This window comes from Aegilops tauschii, chromosome 3, assembly GCF_002575655.3.
Source record: "Aegilops tauschii subsp. strangulata cultivar AL8/78 chromosome 3, Aet v6.0, whole genome shotgun sequence".
NCBI lineage: Eukaryota > Viridiplantae > Streptophyta > Magnoliopsida > Poales > Poaceae > Aegilops > Aegilops tauschii.
The window spans coordinates 10,041,897-10,057,173 of NC_053037.3; the positions used below are offsets into that span (position 1 = coordinate 10,041,897).

General features: G+C 45.3%; 1 protein-coding gene and 1 non-coding gene across 2 annotated transcripts; one reads left to right on the top strand and one right to left on the bottom strand.

The window, feature by feature from the left end:
* Positions 1-6,528: 6,528 nt before the first annotated feature.
* Positions 6,529-6,602, top strand: TRNAI-UAU (transfer RNA isoleucine (anticodon UAU)). The gene has a single exon. It is a non-coding gene; the product is annotated as a tRNA-Ile (tRNA).
* A 1,017-nt stretch (positions 6,603-7,619) lies between these two features.
* LOC109776930 (probable glucomannan 4-beta-mannosyltransferase 11) lies at positions 7,620-11,885 on the bottom strand. The gene is made up of 9 exons (XM_045234539.2): positions 11,471-11,885; positions 11,237-11,335; positions 10,077-10,329; positions 9,874-9,984; positions 9,496-9,632; positions 9,278-9,391; positions 9,001-9,200; positions 8,675-8,923; positions 7,620-8,541 (listed from the first exon to the last, which is right to left on the bottom strand). Exons 1-9 carry the CDS (start codon positions 11,852-11,854, stop codon positions 8,376-8,378), a joined length of 1,713 nt encoding a protein of 570 aa, XP_045090474.1. The 5' UTR covers positions 11,855-11,885; the 3' UTR covers positions 7,620-8,375.
* Positions 11,886-15,277: the final 3,392 nt, after the last annotated feature.

A 15,277-nucleotide genomic window follows, 5' to 3' on the forward strand; every position in this document is an offset into this window, starting at 1 on the left:
AACCCCTAAACCACCCCCTTTCAAAAAAAACAAAAACCTCAGCTCCTGCCAGCTGCTGACGCGTGGACGCCTATTGGTCCCGGTTGGTGCCACCAACCGGGACCAAAGGACCTCCTGCCTGGGCTCGCTGCACCGGCCATGTGGAGGCCCATCTGTCCCGGTTCGTGTAAGAACCGGGACTAAAGGCCTAGGGCTTTAGTAACGACCCTTTAGTCCCGATTCAACAACCGGGACAAATGGGCCTTACGAACCGGGACAAATGGCCCTTTTTCTACTAGTGCACAAATCCAGTGGGCTGCCGAACAAGGATCATATGAATTACTAAAGAATCAAAAATTTATCATGCAATATCAATGTGTATTCCCTTTTCCCACAATGTAGACTCTTGTCATTCAGTAAAGCTTTTCTTTATGAAAGATTTCAGCATCCGTACAAATATGATTTTTGCACATACACCATAACATAAAATATAAAGTGAAATTCAACATCATCATACACATAATTTCTCACATAACATTTTTTTTAAAGACCCGGTTTAGGTCGGCTTCATTGATTTAGGAGAAAGCATACGGGAAACAAGCGGGGATCAAGTGATCATGGAAAACAGAAAAGCTCTCAAGAGCAGGAAACCTAAAAGCAGCGATGGCGGCGTCCAGAGACGCCCATCGTGAGCTTTCTACCTCGCTGATGCGTCCCCGAACGGGGGCTCTAAACATGCGGCTCCAGCAGACCTCCAAGATGCAAGATCGAGCTTTATGGCTTGAAGAACATCGTCAGTCCGCGGCGTTTTCCCTCTGAAAACGTATGCGTTCCGCTCCTTCCAGATGTGCCAAGCGACCAGCATCGCCATTGTTTTGAGTCCTCTCCTCTGGTCGGCCGGCGTGCGGCTGATCATCGTGAAGCAGTGTTGTAGAGAGCTATGAGCAGGTCGCCTGCTTAAGCCCAGCGCCTCTCAGCCGATCCATGTGGCAACAGAGCTCCAAATCATCCTGGAGAAGGGGCAGTCCTAGATCAGATGCAGTGAAGACTCGAGATTTCTCAGGCACAAGCCGCAGAAGTAACCGTTCGGCCACCCCCTCCTCTGCAGCCTGTCATTGCACCAGACTCTGTTATTATACAGCAGCCATGCAAACATCTTGACGGTTCCCGGCGCCCAGCCTTTCCAGATGACGGTGTCGTGGCCTATGCTCGGCGCGTCCTTGAAGAACATCTTGTACGCAGCCCCGGTCGAGTACGAACCCCCTCCTCCTGCAGTCCAGACGATCCGGTCAGCGACCTGGTTGTCGAGGGTGATCTGAGCCTGCTGGAGCCGTCGCCAGAGTCTGAGGAAATCGACGACAATGGAGGCCGTGTCGCCGTGGCTGAGATCACTTATCCACTGTTCGTTGACGAGAGCAGTGGCAACCGATCGGCTTTTGCGCCGCGAGTGCTTGAACAGGCTCGGGAAGGTGATATTCAGAAGTGCGCTGTCGAGCCAGGGGCATGTCCAGAACCCTGCCCTTTGGCCGTCGCCGATGGTGATCTTTGTTGCTCCAGCGAACAGCTTCTGGTCTCCGTCGTCGCATGGCAAGGGGAAAGCCGTCCATGGCCTCATCGGGTGCTGCCAGGACGCCCATAACCAGCGCAGCCGGAGGGCTGAGCCGAACCGCAGCAAGTCAGGGATTCCCAGCCCGCCCTTCTCCGTTGGAGTGCACACCTGCTTCCACGCCAGTTTGCACTTCCCGCCCGTCAGTGCCTCATCTTGGACCCATAAGAACCGACGCCGTGCCTTGTCAATCTCCTTGAGGATCTTCTTTGGCACCTTGAGCACGGTCATGGCGAAGGTTGGCAGCGCAGAGAGCACCGCCCGCACCAGAACGCGTCGACCCGCCAGCGACATCAGCTTGCCCTTCCAGCCCGCGAGACGCGACTTGATACGGCCGATGAGGAATTGGAAATGCACTCACATAACATATCAACAGGCGCGACATGCCGTCGGGCATAACTATTTATGACCAGTCTGTTCAAACCCTCAATCCATCCAAATTCGTAGCATGTGTGTGTGTCAAAACCATCGAATCGATTCGAGGGTTTGTTCAAGTGGTCGAAGATTCAAGGGTTTTCGCAGACTGGTGTTCAAACCCTCGAAATCCCTATTTGTGTGTGTTCAAACCCTAAAACTGATTCAATCGGTCCCAAATCACAATGGATTAAAACAATAGCTAATTGAAGCTTAATAACCGTCAACCTAAATTAGCCCAAGCACAGCCACTAACCCAACAGAAGGACGCAACAGGACTTTGTAGAGCTGTCGACTTAGTATCAAGAAAATAAATGATCTTTTTTATTCATGTAATATACCATATGTACTTCACCAAATAAATCTATGTTTTGTTTTACTAGACATGATTTATCCATCAGTGCAGTTTTTACATCTCCATGTCATGTATTCCATTGTTATTCTCTTCCAAAGAACAGTACTTCTGCCTATCCTCTATCAAAAATGCAATAGACACACGGACTCCTGGCTCACAGATTTTACGGACCCGCTGAATTGTCATATTTTAATTGACCTAATAATTAATCTTCTTCTCCTAATTTAACTGGTGGGCTGGGCGTCCAGCCCGTAAAATCCCCGTAATTGTCAGTCGATGTAGCGAAGCTGCTCTTCTGTACTAGAAAAATAATCGCTCGCAAGTTTAACTCTCTACGAAAAAATATAGTAATATTTGGTACTCCCTAAAAAAATTGTTACCTCTATTACATCTTATGACACCCTAAAAAACAGGTGACTTGGCTGTAATTTTTCTCAAATTACACAATACCATTACTATTAAACATTACCTTTTTAGTCAACACATCTTTACGTACATTTAGAGTCTACACAATATTTTAAACAGCCCATATAAAAAATAAACGCTAAATATTTTAAAAGACAAGTGCACATTCTACAGTAGATACTTACAAGAACAAAGCCTAGCATATGCACACAAATTGTATCGCGGGGCGCGGCGTGCCGCCCCGCGGGTATGCTAGTATTTTTTTTTCTAGGTTGCCATCACTTATTATTATGTTTTCCCAAAAGGCAAACATCCATATATTAAGTAGGGACCCGCAGCTCCCGGGCCGCCTCCGCTCGGGCAACTTTGGAGGTTCCACCAAACCCTAGCCAAGCCCTCCCCCCTCCTGATTCCCCTGGCCATGGTGGCGGCGGTGGCGGCCTGTCTCGTTGAAGGCCGAGGGTTGAGGAGGAACGCGATTTGCGGAGCATCTGTGCGGACATGCAAGGCGATGAACGTGCATGTGAGGTGGCCTGCGGAGTTGAATACAAGGTGCGGCGGCGTTGGGAGATGGCGGCAGACGTGGTCGGCCCCCAGCGGTGCGATCGGAGAAGCTGCTACCATGGCGTGCGACGGCGTAATGGGCCCAACCTGGGCCCGATCTGGGCCGACGCGTCGTGGCCGCTGTGCACATTGGATGGACGCTCGGATGTGGTAGTGCTGCCCTGTTTAGATCAAACTGGGACCAGCAGGCGTCGGTTGTGTGCTCCTTCAGTGCTGGAGGACCAACATGTCGACGACGTTCGTCTTCTCCTCTATAGCCGGCCGGTGGCGTGGGGGTTGCTGGATTGGCCTGAATAAAGGTGGTTTGGCCCTCAGTTCTTCGAGCACCAAGTCATCGATCTGCTTCATGGTTGCCTCCTCAATCGGAACGCCGATGAGAATATCCAGTCTTCCTATCGGAGATGTCCGCTGATTGGCGCATGGAGCCACTGGATATCTAGACCGGAATCGATCCTTTTGTGTGCTCCTTTATCTTCTGCCAGTGAGGCTTCATGAGGGTGTGTCACAAAGCTTCGCTTTCTTGTCGGTGCCATGGGACATGTCTAAATATAGATTTCCATGGGATTGACAGAGGTGGAGAATGTCATGGTGGTTTGACACGTCCATTTTGCATCATGTTTTTCTACTGTTATTTATAATGTTTTTATGCACAATAATGCCTTTTGGAGTAATTCTAATGCCTTTTCTCTCATAATATGCAAGGTTCGCATAAAGAGCGAGAATTCTGGCAGCTAGAAATCTGGACCTGAAAAAGCTACGTCAGGCTACCTATTCTGCACAACTCCAAATGAGCTGAAACTTCACAAGGAATTTTTATGGAATAAATAAGAATTACTGGAGCAAATAACTACCAGAGGGGGGCCCACCAGGTGGGCACAACCCACCTGGGCGCGCCAGGGAGCCCAGGCGTGCCCTGGTGGGTTGTGCCCTCCTTGGCCCACCTCCGGTGCCCCTCTTTTGGTACATAAGTCATTTTGACCTAGAAAAAATAAGGAGAGGACTTTCGAGAAGAAGCGTCGCCGTCTCGAGGCGGAATTTGGGCAGGAGCACTTTTGCCCTCTGGCGGAGCGATTCCGCCGGGGAAACTTCCCTCCCGGAGGGGGAAATCATCTTCATCATCATCACCAACAACTCTCCCATCTTGGGGAGGGCAATCTCCATCAATATATTCAACAGCACCATCTCCTCTCAAACCCTAGTTCATCTCTTGAGTTCAAACTTTGTACCGGAACTATAGATTGGTGCTTGTGGGTGACTAGTAGTGTTGATTACATCTTGTAGTTGATTACTATATGATTTATTTGGTGGAAGATTATATGTTCAGATCCATTATGCTATTTAATACCCCTCTGATCTTGAGCATGATTATCATTTGTGAGTAGTTACTTTTGTTCTTGAGGCCACGGGAGAAGTCTTGTTGCAAGTAATCATGTGAACTTGACATGTGTTCGATATTTTGATAGTATGTATGTTGTGATTCCTTTAGTGGTGTTACGTCGACTACATGACACTTCATCATATTTGGGCCTAAGGGAATGCATTGTGGAGTAGTTATTAGATGATGGGTTGCCAGAGTGACAGAAGTTTAAATCCTAGTTTATGCGCCATTCCGTAAGGGACTGATTTGGATCCAAAAGTTTAATGCTATGGTTAGATTTTTTAATACTTTTCTCGTAGTTGCGAATGCTTGCGAGAGGGTTAATCATAAGTAAGAGGTTTGTTCAAGTAAGAACAACACCTAAGCATTGGTCCACCCACATATCAAATTATTAAAGTAGCGAACACAAATCAAACCAACGTGGTGAAAGTGACTAGATGAAATTCTCGTGTACCCTCAAGAACGCTTTGCTTATCATAAGATACCATTTTGGCCTGTCCTTTCCCTCAAAAGGATTGGGCTACCTTGCTGCACTTTTGTTACCATTACCGTTACTTGCTCGTTACAAATTATCTTGCTATTAAACTACTCGTTACCCATAATTTCAGTGCTTGCAGACATTACCTTGCTGAAAACTGCTTGTCATTTTCTTCTGCTCCTTGTTGGGTTCGACACTCTTACTTATCGAAAGGACTACGAGTGATCCCCTATACTTGTGGGTCATCATGGTTGTGATCGGAGATTTGTAATGGTAGATTGGCGTATTGGTGGTAGTGAAGAATGGCATCATAGGTTTCCTGTGTGTCGGGTGTTGGTTCCTTGCAGCAGTGGCCTTGGCAAGAGGGGGTGACAGCACAAGTGGACTGCATTTTTTATGCTACTCCTTGAGCACCGAGTCGCAATTTTTAGGGTGAAAGCCCAAGGTCTGGCCTGTGCCTGGCAATGACCTTGCTTGAAGGCATTGTTTTGTGAACTCGGACTCTCTCCAGGGTGAAAACTCAAAATCTTCTATGGGGCGACGACAACGCTTGTGCATTGTTTCCTTCTTGGAGGTGTCGTTTTTGGAGAATCTCTTTTTGTGATTCGGGTGTTGTCTTCGGTGGTGGTCATAGTATTGCTCTTGCGAGTGTTTCATCACCGTGACGAGGGCTTCTTTTCGCTTTCTCTCTTTTTTATTATTTTTATTGACTGTGTGCGTCTTTGATGGTCTTTCAACATCTTGTTGGCGTATAAACTGGATGTAATTGGTACCCTCGTGATATTAATATATTTCCTTTATTGAAAAAATATATTAAGTACACCCTTCGTTCACTTTTGTAAGTCGTTTCAGACAACTCAAATAGGTTGTTTTGCACATTGTCTGAAATGTCTTCAAGGTCTTATAAAAGTGAAAAAAGGGAGTAGCATGGATGCTTGCAAAGAAACACCCTTACAAAAAAAATCAAAAAATGATGTTATTGTTCGTTGATGTTATCCTTGTCATTGCTTTTTTTTAATTGTGTGTATCCTCATTCAGGAGATTTTAATCGTGTTGATACAGAGCTGATGTGATTATAATAAACTAATATCCCCTTTGATATTAGTATATTCCGTTTTATAAAAAAGATGCCTTTTTTGTTTTAAACTTTTTCTGATAGCAACGAACGAACGAGTACGCCGCAAAAAAAAAAAAGAACGAACGAGTAACATTTAGCTTTTTTTTAGCAAAGAGTAACATTTAGCTAGCTATATATATCAAGCAGTTTTCCCGGTCAACATCACGAACAAATCTGTTAAAAAAAACATCACGTACAGATAATTAGCCATTAAAATTTGCGTTCACGCTCGGCTCCCGTAGCTCAGTTGGTTAGAGCGTTGGTCTTATGAGCCGAAGGTCGCGGGTTCGAGCCCCGCCGGGAGCAAAACCACTAACCGCCATGACGAATCTGTGTTGACCCCCTACCCTTACGTCGGCAGATGAGGAATTCATGGAACTAGTCTTTTTTTGCTTAGGGATTTATTCTAGATAATTACATGTTAACTTCAAATTTTGAATTATTAAATGTCATACATGAAGAAATTTTTGATTAATAGAGCAAGCAGTGAAAATTTGAATTCAAGTAAAATAATGTGAATTATGTGCAACAGGAAACAGAAGCAGAGCTATATTTCTATGGTAATTTGAATAACTATACTTTTGCTGGCAACATGACGAGTTTGGTTCTATGCATGGCATGACTTTCGTTGTGGTCACAACTTTATTTTGATCTATGAAGCTGAATACTGATATATTATATAGTGTTCTAAATGCTCTTATGTTTCTTTACAGAGGAAGTAGTTCATACATTTGTATGATTACTATGTTTATATTATTAATTGGATTGCGGTTTGGAAATTTGAGGCTATTTTATATGTTGCGTATTCGAACACCTGATTCCGATTTCAAGCTTAGGCACTCGGCCTCAAGTTTGCCCAGACTTCACAAAAGTTCCGTCTACAAACACAAAAAAGTCCTACACCTACGGTGAACCTATGTAAGTTTTACAAATCTTTGCAAATGAAATCAAACCATTACTGGAATCGCCACCTATGCCGAGTTTCCATGGTTCCCCGAGTTCCTTTTATCGGGAGCTCTGCAGTGCAAGGTGTCTGCCGATTTTCCGGAAAATTGAACTCTCTGTAGTGCCACAAAACTCGGGAAATATCAATGTGTGCCCAGTGCCCATAAAAATGGACTCGGTGACAAGGAGAAACTAGACGATGTCGCACATTCGCCGGGTTTCGCTCGTCAGAAAGTAGGCAGTGCCCTGACAGGTGGGTCCCAACAACGACTAGGCAGCAGAGACGTGAGGGCGGTCTATGTTTACTGGGTTTGCACTAACGAAAAAACGACAATATTTTTGCCTTTTTATTTTTTTACTACAGAATTTCAGAGATCACGTCGATGTCGAGCTCTCGTGGAAAAACTCGGCTAATACCTAGCAGACGGGCCCACGGGATACGTGGCAACGGCTATTGGACGGGTGGACTTCCTATGTCGAGTTCCAAACTCGGCAAAGCACTGACCCTTTGTCTACCCCGCGCATATAAAGCGTGGGCACGCATGCATCTCCCTCCTCTGCCTCACATCGAAGGGAAAAGTTATACCACAAATATTCCTTTCTTGCAAGCTACATGTCTGAATTTGAATGCATTCCGACATTTGTCTGAATTTTTGTTACTGCATTCTAAGGTCTGTCTGAATTTGACAGAGTTATAAATGGTGTTGAGCAAATGTACGTTTACATGTTTTGTCCTACTACACAACACAACCGCACAAAGTGCTGATCATCCTCTATTCCGAATAAGCTACATCAGTAAGTACAGTGGCATAATTTTTTTGGGAGAATCACTGTAAGTAATTGACAGAGCATATTAATTCATTTGCAACTTCTGTTATTCTTCCAGGTGTTGAATGCATCTTTCTGTCATGATGCTTCAGTTAATACTGCATTTTACTATTAGATGAGCTACCATGCAATTTTGATAGCCTTCTCGGCAGCAAAGAATTAAAGGTTGGATCAAATCTGACTAGGGCCGAGGAAAAATTCTCTGTATATCGTTATGGTCTGAGATCGATATGTGCAGGAGAGGGGCTTTACTTGCACACGGTTTGTCGTAACCATGCGTATCAGCTTCATGAATGGCATGGTTGCTTATTCGGCGCTGGGAGGGCGTGTGCCGATGTACTCAAACCCGACAACAAGGAATGCTAGGCCTTGAATGAAGAGGTAGATGTAGTATCCTTTCTTTGCGTAAAGCACGTCGTAGCACCCACATATAATTATGCAGGTTCCAACAGGAATCTCTGAGCAGTTGTACCTGATAAAAAGAATGCACATATCAGCCATTATTTGAAAAAACTAGAAAACGTTCAAAACGGTAGTCAATATACAGTAAATCAAAGTAGTATATATCATAATGTATTAGCTTTGAGACAACAGACTTTGCTTACTTGTCCCATAATCGTGTTCGCCTCTTCTCGAGCTTTGGTACTAGGGGCGTCGATAGCTCGACATCTATCACTTGCACATCATCTAATCCTTCCATGGCTGGCTCTGTCTTGTTGGCATCTCCCAATTTCTCAGTGACAACCCACTCATTGACTCGTCTAGTGTCGAGAAGACCAGTTATTGTGGCCTTTATCCGGTGCAATGACATCACATTCTCAAAGAGGACCCAGAGGATCACCAGATGAAATGAACTGAAAGAGTGGCTTTCTGGTGTTAACTGAATGTAATAAACGGTACTACTCTCATTTGATCTTGGTGTGTGTGTTACCTTGGTGACCCAAGAGACTTGCAGAGGGTGATAACAGTTGGAACATAGACCACGCCCCAGAGAGGTATCTGAATCTCAGGGAAGAAAACGGACACCGGGATCGCAAAGCAATAGTAGATGAATGTCAATGTATGAGCAGCAATCTTCCCAACGAAGAAGAAGTCGTACAACAGGTGGAGTTTGCTCCAAAATGACACTTTCTGCAGAGTAAATTAAATTTCAGGCAACAAGATGGTGTGTGTGGTGATGTATCCTCCAATATCAAATAAATATAGACCTTGTTCTCTAGAATATCTACCAACATTTTCTTGAACAGGTTTGCTGGTCCACATGACCACCTGTGCTGCTGAAATCGGTATGCCTTGAATGTGCTTGGCAGCTCACTCCTGACCTAACCACACACAGGTCCGAGCATCGTTAGGTTTGTTTCTCTATGGGTTTGATTATTTCTGACTGAGAAGCAACTAAATAAAAGAGCATTATTTTTTCGCTTACTTTGACATCGCCTACATACACGAACTTCCATCCCAGCAGCGCCGTGCGAACAGCCAGGTCCATGTCCTCCACCGTCGTCCGGTCATTCCACCCCCCGGCATCATTGATCGCCGAGATCCTCCAAACGCCGGCTGTCCCTGGAAGATGCAAAGATCACCAACAAATCACTCACTCAATGTGCTCATTTGGATATTTGAGTAATTTTTAAAATATCCAACAAATCCCCAACAAAAAAGGTTAAAATTATATATATATATATATGCTATGGTTGTGTGCATCACAATGATGTAGAGACCACGGGTTTAACCTTTTTTGAAATATATACGTATATATATACTTGAGCTACATATATGATATGATGAAACCGAGTTTACGTACCATTGAAGCCAAAAAAGGAGTACACTATGGACCCAGCCTCCTGCTCAAACTTGAAATGGTAGTCCAATGACATCTCCTGGAATCTTGTCAACAAACACTCATCCGAATTAACTGCACAACAAAAGCTATAAAACAAGCCTTAGATCCTGCTTATAATGTCATAAACAGTAGTATAAGACCATAGTGCAAGAGGGCTGACTGACCGAATTTCCAGCGAGTCTGCACGAGGGCGATGTCAGGGTTGTGCACGAGGAAGGGGACGGTCCGAAGGAGGAAGTCGGACTCGGGCTGGAAGTCGGCGTCGAACATGGCGATGAACTCGCACTCCCGCACGTAGTCGCGCATCAGCCCTTGCTTGAGCGCGCCGGCCTTGTACCCCTTGCGGTTCTCTCTGACCTCATACCTGATGTTCACGCCCTTGCTCTTCCATCTTTGGCACTCGATCTTCACCAAGTCCTGATAAAAAAGAAACAGAAAGTATGATCGGTTTTTATCTGGAATTGTGCTGTTGGGTAATCTATTGTCCAAAACTCTGCAGCAGGAACACGGAGCATGACTTTCGAAACTGCATCTACCACTGACAATGAGGCTACAACTTTCCGACTGACAATTTGTCTCAAATAATAGTCGAACTTAAACATGCTTGATTTTCGAGAAATCCAGAACTTGAATTATTCTAGAAACGGAGGTAGCACTACTCGACAATATTGGAGTGTGGCACCGCGAACTTGATAAAGTTTTTTTTCCTTTGTTTTTTGCATTTCTGCGAGGCTCAAAAAGATAGTGAAGCGTTGACTAGGAGGCCTCAAGGTAGATCAAGCCACCTAACCCACTGTCACGTCTCCTCACGTTCCTTCTTGGTCACATGACCGCCAGGTATTCTGCATAGTTATAATATGCCAAAGAATCTGGGAACATGTTCTGGTGATCTGTGTGCACTGCACATGCATGTTATTGGCCAGTTCTTGCCTACGATCGATCGATGTCTATGTGCAGGACTTCATCCCCACAACCAAGGATCACAGGTTAGATCACTACTTTATACTCCCTCCGTTTCTAAATATTTGTCCTTTTAGAGATTTCAAATGGACTACCGCATACGGATGTATATAGACATATTTTAAAGTATATATTCACTCATTTTGCTTCGTATGTTGTCAAGTCACTTGTTGAAATCTCTAGAAAAACAAATATTTAGAAATGGTGGGAGTAGTAATCTAAAACACTCTTATATTTCTTTACATAGGTAGTAGTAGTACGAACGCAAATTGCAAGAAAAAACCAACCCATAATACAAGAGTATGTACGTGCTGCCTGCTAGACGCTTGCGCCTGGTTAATTGATTGATTGATTGATTACGTACCTTTACAACGGGGTCGGTGGAGTCGTCAAGCACCTGGATCACCATCCGGTCCGACGGCCACTCCAGCGCACATGCCGCTCCGATTGACACCTTGTACACCTTCACTCATTCCATCCGGCGATCCAATCCAACCAAACAAGAGAACAAATTGATCAGTAAACAAAACCACCACAGCACCAGCTCCCCGCCGGTCAAACCAAAATCGATCAACCAACATTTTCCTATTGAGCTCACCTCGCGCTCGTTGTACATGGGGATCTGCACCAGCACCACGGGGAACGCCGCGCTGCCGCTGCTGCTGCCGACGATGACAATGCCGTCCTCCTCGTCACCGCCGCCAGCTTTGCATGCTGACGCGGCGATCGGCCGCCACCGGTACCGGCTCTCGGGCCTGTGCCCGAAGGCCTTGGCGGCGTAGCACACGGCGGCGACGAAGAGCTTCTCGAGCAGGATCATCACGGTCATGGCCAGGGACAGGAGCACCAGCAGCCGCACGGTCGGCACCACCAGGAGCGCCCGCGCTTGCTGCCCGGCCCACGCGCATTGCGCGGCCACAGCCGCCAAGTCCACCCGCACGGGCACCGGCACCTCCGCCCACAGCCACGCTGTCGCCGCCATGACCTCCTCGCCGGCGCCGGCTCGTCTAGCCAGGAGGACTGGGTGCAGATGCTAGCACGACTGGCTAGGCTAGATGAAATAGTGCAGGATTATATAGATAGTGTGGATGGATGGAGGATGCATGCATGCACATGGAGTATGTACGTGATGAGTTTTTTTGGTCATCTGGTGGTTGGCAACATGCATGGGAATGTTGCCACGAGGCCATGCATGTAGTCTGGTGACCTGTCACCTGTGAGTGTGGAAGTAGTAGCTAGGAGCCTAGGAGCACTACTCCCCAATCCGCATACAGGCCAAGTAGCTAGGATGGACAAAGGAAGTGCCGTCCATTTCTACAAAATAATAATCAAAGTTCATGTAAATATAGAGTACATTGTTGGTTGAATTGAAAGGTGATGCTATTCTTAGCGGAGTTCAATTTTCCATCACAAATTTGTATTCATCATTGGGCACTAAAGAGGTGAAGCAGATAGGCATCACTTATTAATTAGGTAAATGTCCTTCAGTAAACGCCCCTAAAAATAAAAATATAGCGTTTATATAGGAAAGAAGAAATCAATTTCTCAACCTCGCTTTTATCTTTTCCCAACACTGATAAATCCTCCTTTGGATTTATCTTCAAGAAATGTCACAAGTCTGAAGAGTTTGTTCAACAACAATCTAGCATGGTTGCACATATATATGCGAAATTACAAAACCTCATTTTCGTCCTCGGAACCATTCAAAAGCAAAGAATGCGGCTTGTTAAACCTGAATCGGGTGGACGTATGTCAGCGACAATTCGGTCAAACTGCTTGTGTGGTACAGTGCCTCATAGCTGTTTCTAAATTCAGCAAAAGAATAACACAAAATATACGTGGCTCAGCAATACACAGAGCGGTCACTAATTAAAATCAAGAAAGTTGAATCTGCACCTGATCTCAGAGCAATTCCTTTGTCCATCCTTCAATTTCCTACAGAAAACGAAAATCTGTGTCCCCAACGCAGCTATTTCACACAATACAGCTGGCAGTCAAAGTCATCACAGAGATTTTCAGGGTATTGCCCAGTGTTATACCAAAGGCAAGTTTAGATGAATATCCTCAGTTCGGTGGAGTAGTTTTGTTTTCAGTCATGGTGACGATGTTGGCCTTGTGGCTGTGGGCATTGCTGCATCATCCATCCACGTAACGCACTTCCCCTGATAGGCCGGCCTTCCCACTCCTTACTTTTTGATATGTCAGTTAACAATGTACTACTCCCTCCGTCTAAAAATACGTGTCTCAACTTTAGTATAACTTTGTACTCCCTTCATTTCTATTTACTCCACATATTAGTTTTAACCGAAGTCAAACTTTGTAAAGTTTGATCAAGTTTGTAGAAAACAATATAAACATTTACAATAATAAATTTACATGATGTGAAAATATATGCAATGATGAATCCAATGTTATGGACTTGGTGTTATATTTGTTAATATATTTTTCTACAAACTTGTTGAAAGTATATAAAGTTTGACTTTAGACAGACCTAATAGGCAGAGTAAATAAAGATGAAGGGAGTACTAAAGTTAATATAAAGTTGAGACACTTATTTTAAGACGGATGGAGTACATTGTAGTCAATCCGCGCCTTAATTAAATGGCATCATCTCTGTCTACAACTAACTGTTCCGTATAGTTTAATTCTTGATAGCATTCATCCCTGTGATATATTCTTCAGTTGTTAATTGGAAGAAACATCAATCTTTCACATAAGACAGTCGCTTCAATCTGTGTGGAACATTTGAACACCAGGTTTGCCATATCGGTACCACAAATTTAAACCAATAAGGCGGCTGGGCAACTCAGCCAACCAGCCGCTCCCCCAGATTGAGCCTTCGATGGCCGTCTGATCTTGGTTCTGTGTGATCTTATCCGTCCGATATTCATCGCTGGTCAATCTGATTTTCACCTTATGGTAGTTCTGTCTAGCCTATGACTGGTGGGCTCGTTTCTGGCGGGTATTGGCTGGGTGCGTGAGGATTTGGCCAATCCCCTCCACGCGCGCGCACCCAATCCCATCCTCGTCTCGCCTCAGCTGCCCACGCACAAACCCTAGCCCCTTTTCTCCTCGATCCCCACAGCCGCCACAACCCCCCCTCTCCGTCTCCCCTCCCTGCCACCTCCCCTGTCAGCGGCCGCCGCCACTCCACCTCCTTCTTCTCTGTCACCGGCGGCCAGCTCATCCCACTGCTGCCTCGTGCTTGCCGCTGACAATGGATCCACCATGGACGGAGGGTGTTAAGAGGGGAAGGACGTCTTCGTCTTCGCAGGCCGCGCTGGCGGACGAGCACACTCGCATGTCCTCTTCCTGGCCGAGCCAACTCAGATGTGGAAGGCAACTCGAGCATGGGAGGACTGACCATGGCTGGGCACCATGGGTTGGCCGAGGTGAGGAACAGGTGCGCATCTTCCAATCCATCTTGCCCAGCCCCATGCCTACCATTGATTCTAGCACAGTTTGAAGCAGCCAAGGTAGGGAGGACCAAGGAAACATAGGTGCTCTTCTATCTCTTTGTTCGTCTTGTCTGATGCATGTTTGTGATTTTTACTAGGCATCCAGAATTCCAGATTGTTATTTAATTAGGGGCGGGTGTTCTCGGCCAGCGTTGGGCGTTCTCGCTGATCCTCTGTCTAACCTATCCATAGGTACACTAGCCCATTTTTGTTTATTTGATTTTCCTTTCCAAGTGCATGCTTTAGTTTCGTTAAGCTTCATGCACTAGCCAACGCAACCAAAAGTTCGAACTGATGAAAAGGACTAGTGCAATTCACATATACTGTAACACCCCCTCTCACGTGTGACGTGGAAGACAAGTCAACACGTGCAACAGGAAGAGAGCGAAGGCGCACGAAACTCACATATGACTCAAGAGGCCTCTATGTGGACACAAAGGGGTGCTACCAACAATTTTTAATAAATTGCGAAAGCCAGGACTTGAACTCAAGACCTTAGCTTTGATTCCATGTTAAGCTTCATGTACTAGCCAACGCAACCAAATTCCGAACTGATGGAAAGGACTAGTGCAATCCACATATACTGTAACAAGTTTATCCTGGTTTGCGAACCTTTTTTATGCTACCTTGGTGGTCGATGCAGAATCGCAAATGCAAAAGGAGAGGTGTGAATGTGAGGATAGACCTATGATATAGTTTTACAACTTGTTCTCGTTAAAAGAACTACTCTATATATTTGTTGCAAGTTAATTGTGAGGATATGATACCTTATAGAAATGACGCCTTAGTGTTTCTTGCTTGCATCTGCATTGTTGCATGCCGTGATTGTGTTCTGACAAGTTCTTTTCTGTATTTTACAGGTTGTATGATCTCATCCGTTGCTGCATCTTCGTTCTGCTCGTTGCTTCTTCGCTGTTGCAATTTTTGAGATATCTAAGCTGATGTCT

Excerpts from the sequence above, each read along its gene's own strand:
- LOC109776930 (XM_045234539.2), bottom strand. The coding sequence starts at position 11,854 with ATGGCGGCGACAGCGTGGCTGTGGGCGGAGGTGCCGGTGCCCGTGCGG. Across the intron at positions 9,392-9,495 it reads TGTATGTAGGCGATGTCAAA|GTCAGGAGTGAGCTGCCAAG; the intron begins GTAAGCGAAAAA and ends GTGTGTGGTTAG. Across the intron at positions 9,201-9,277 it reads TAGATATTCTAGAGAACAAG|AAAGTGTCATTTTGGAGCAA; the intron begins GTCTATATTTAT and ends TTTACTCTGCAG.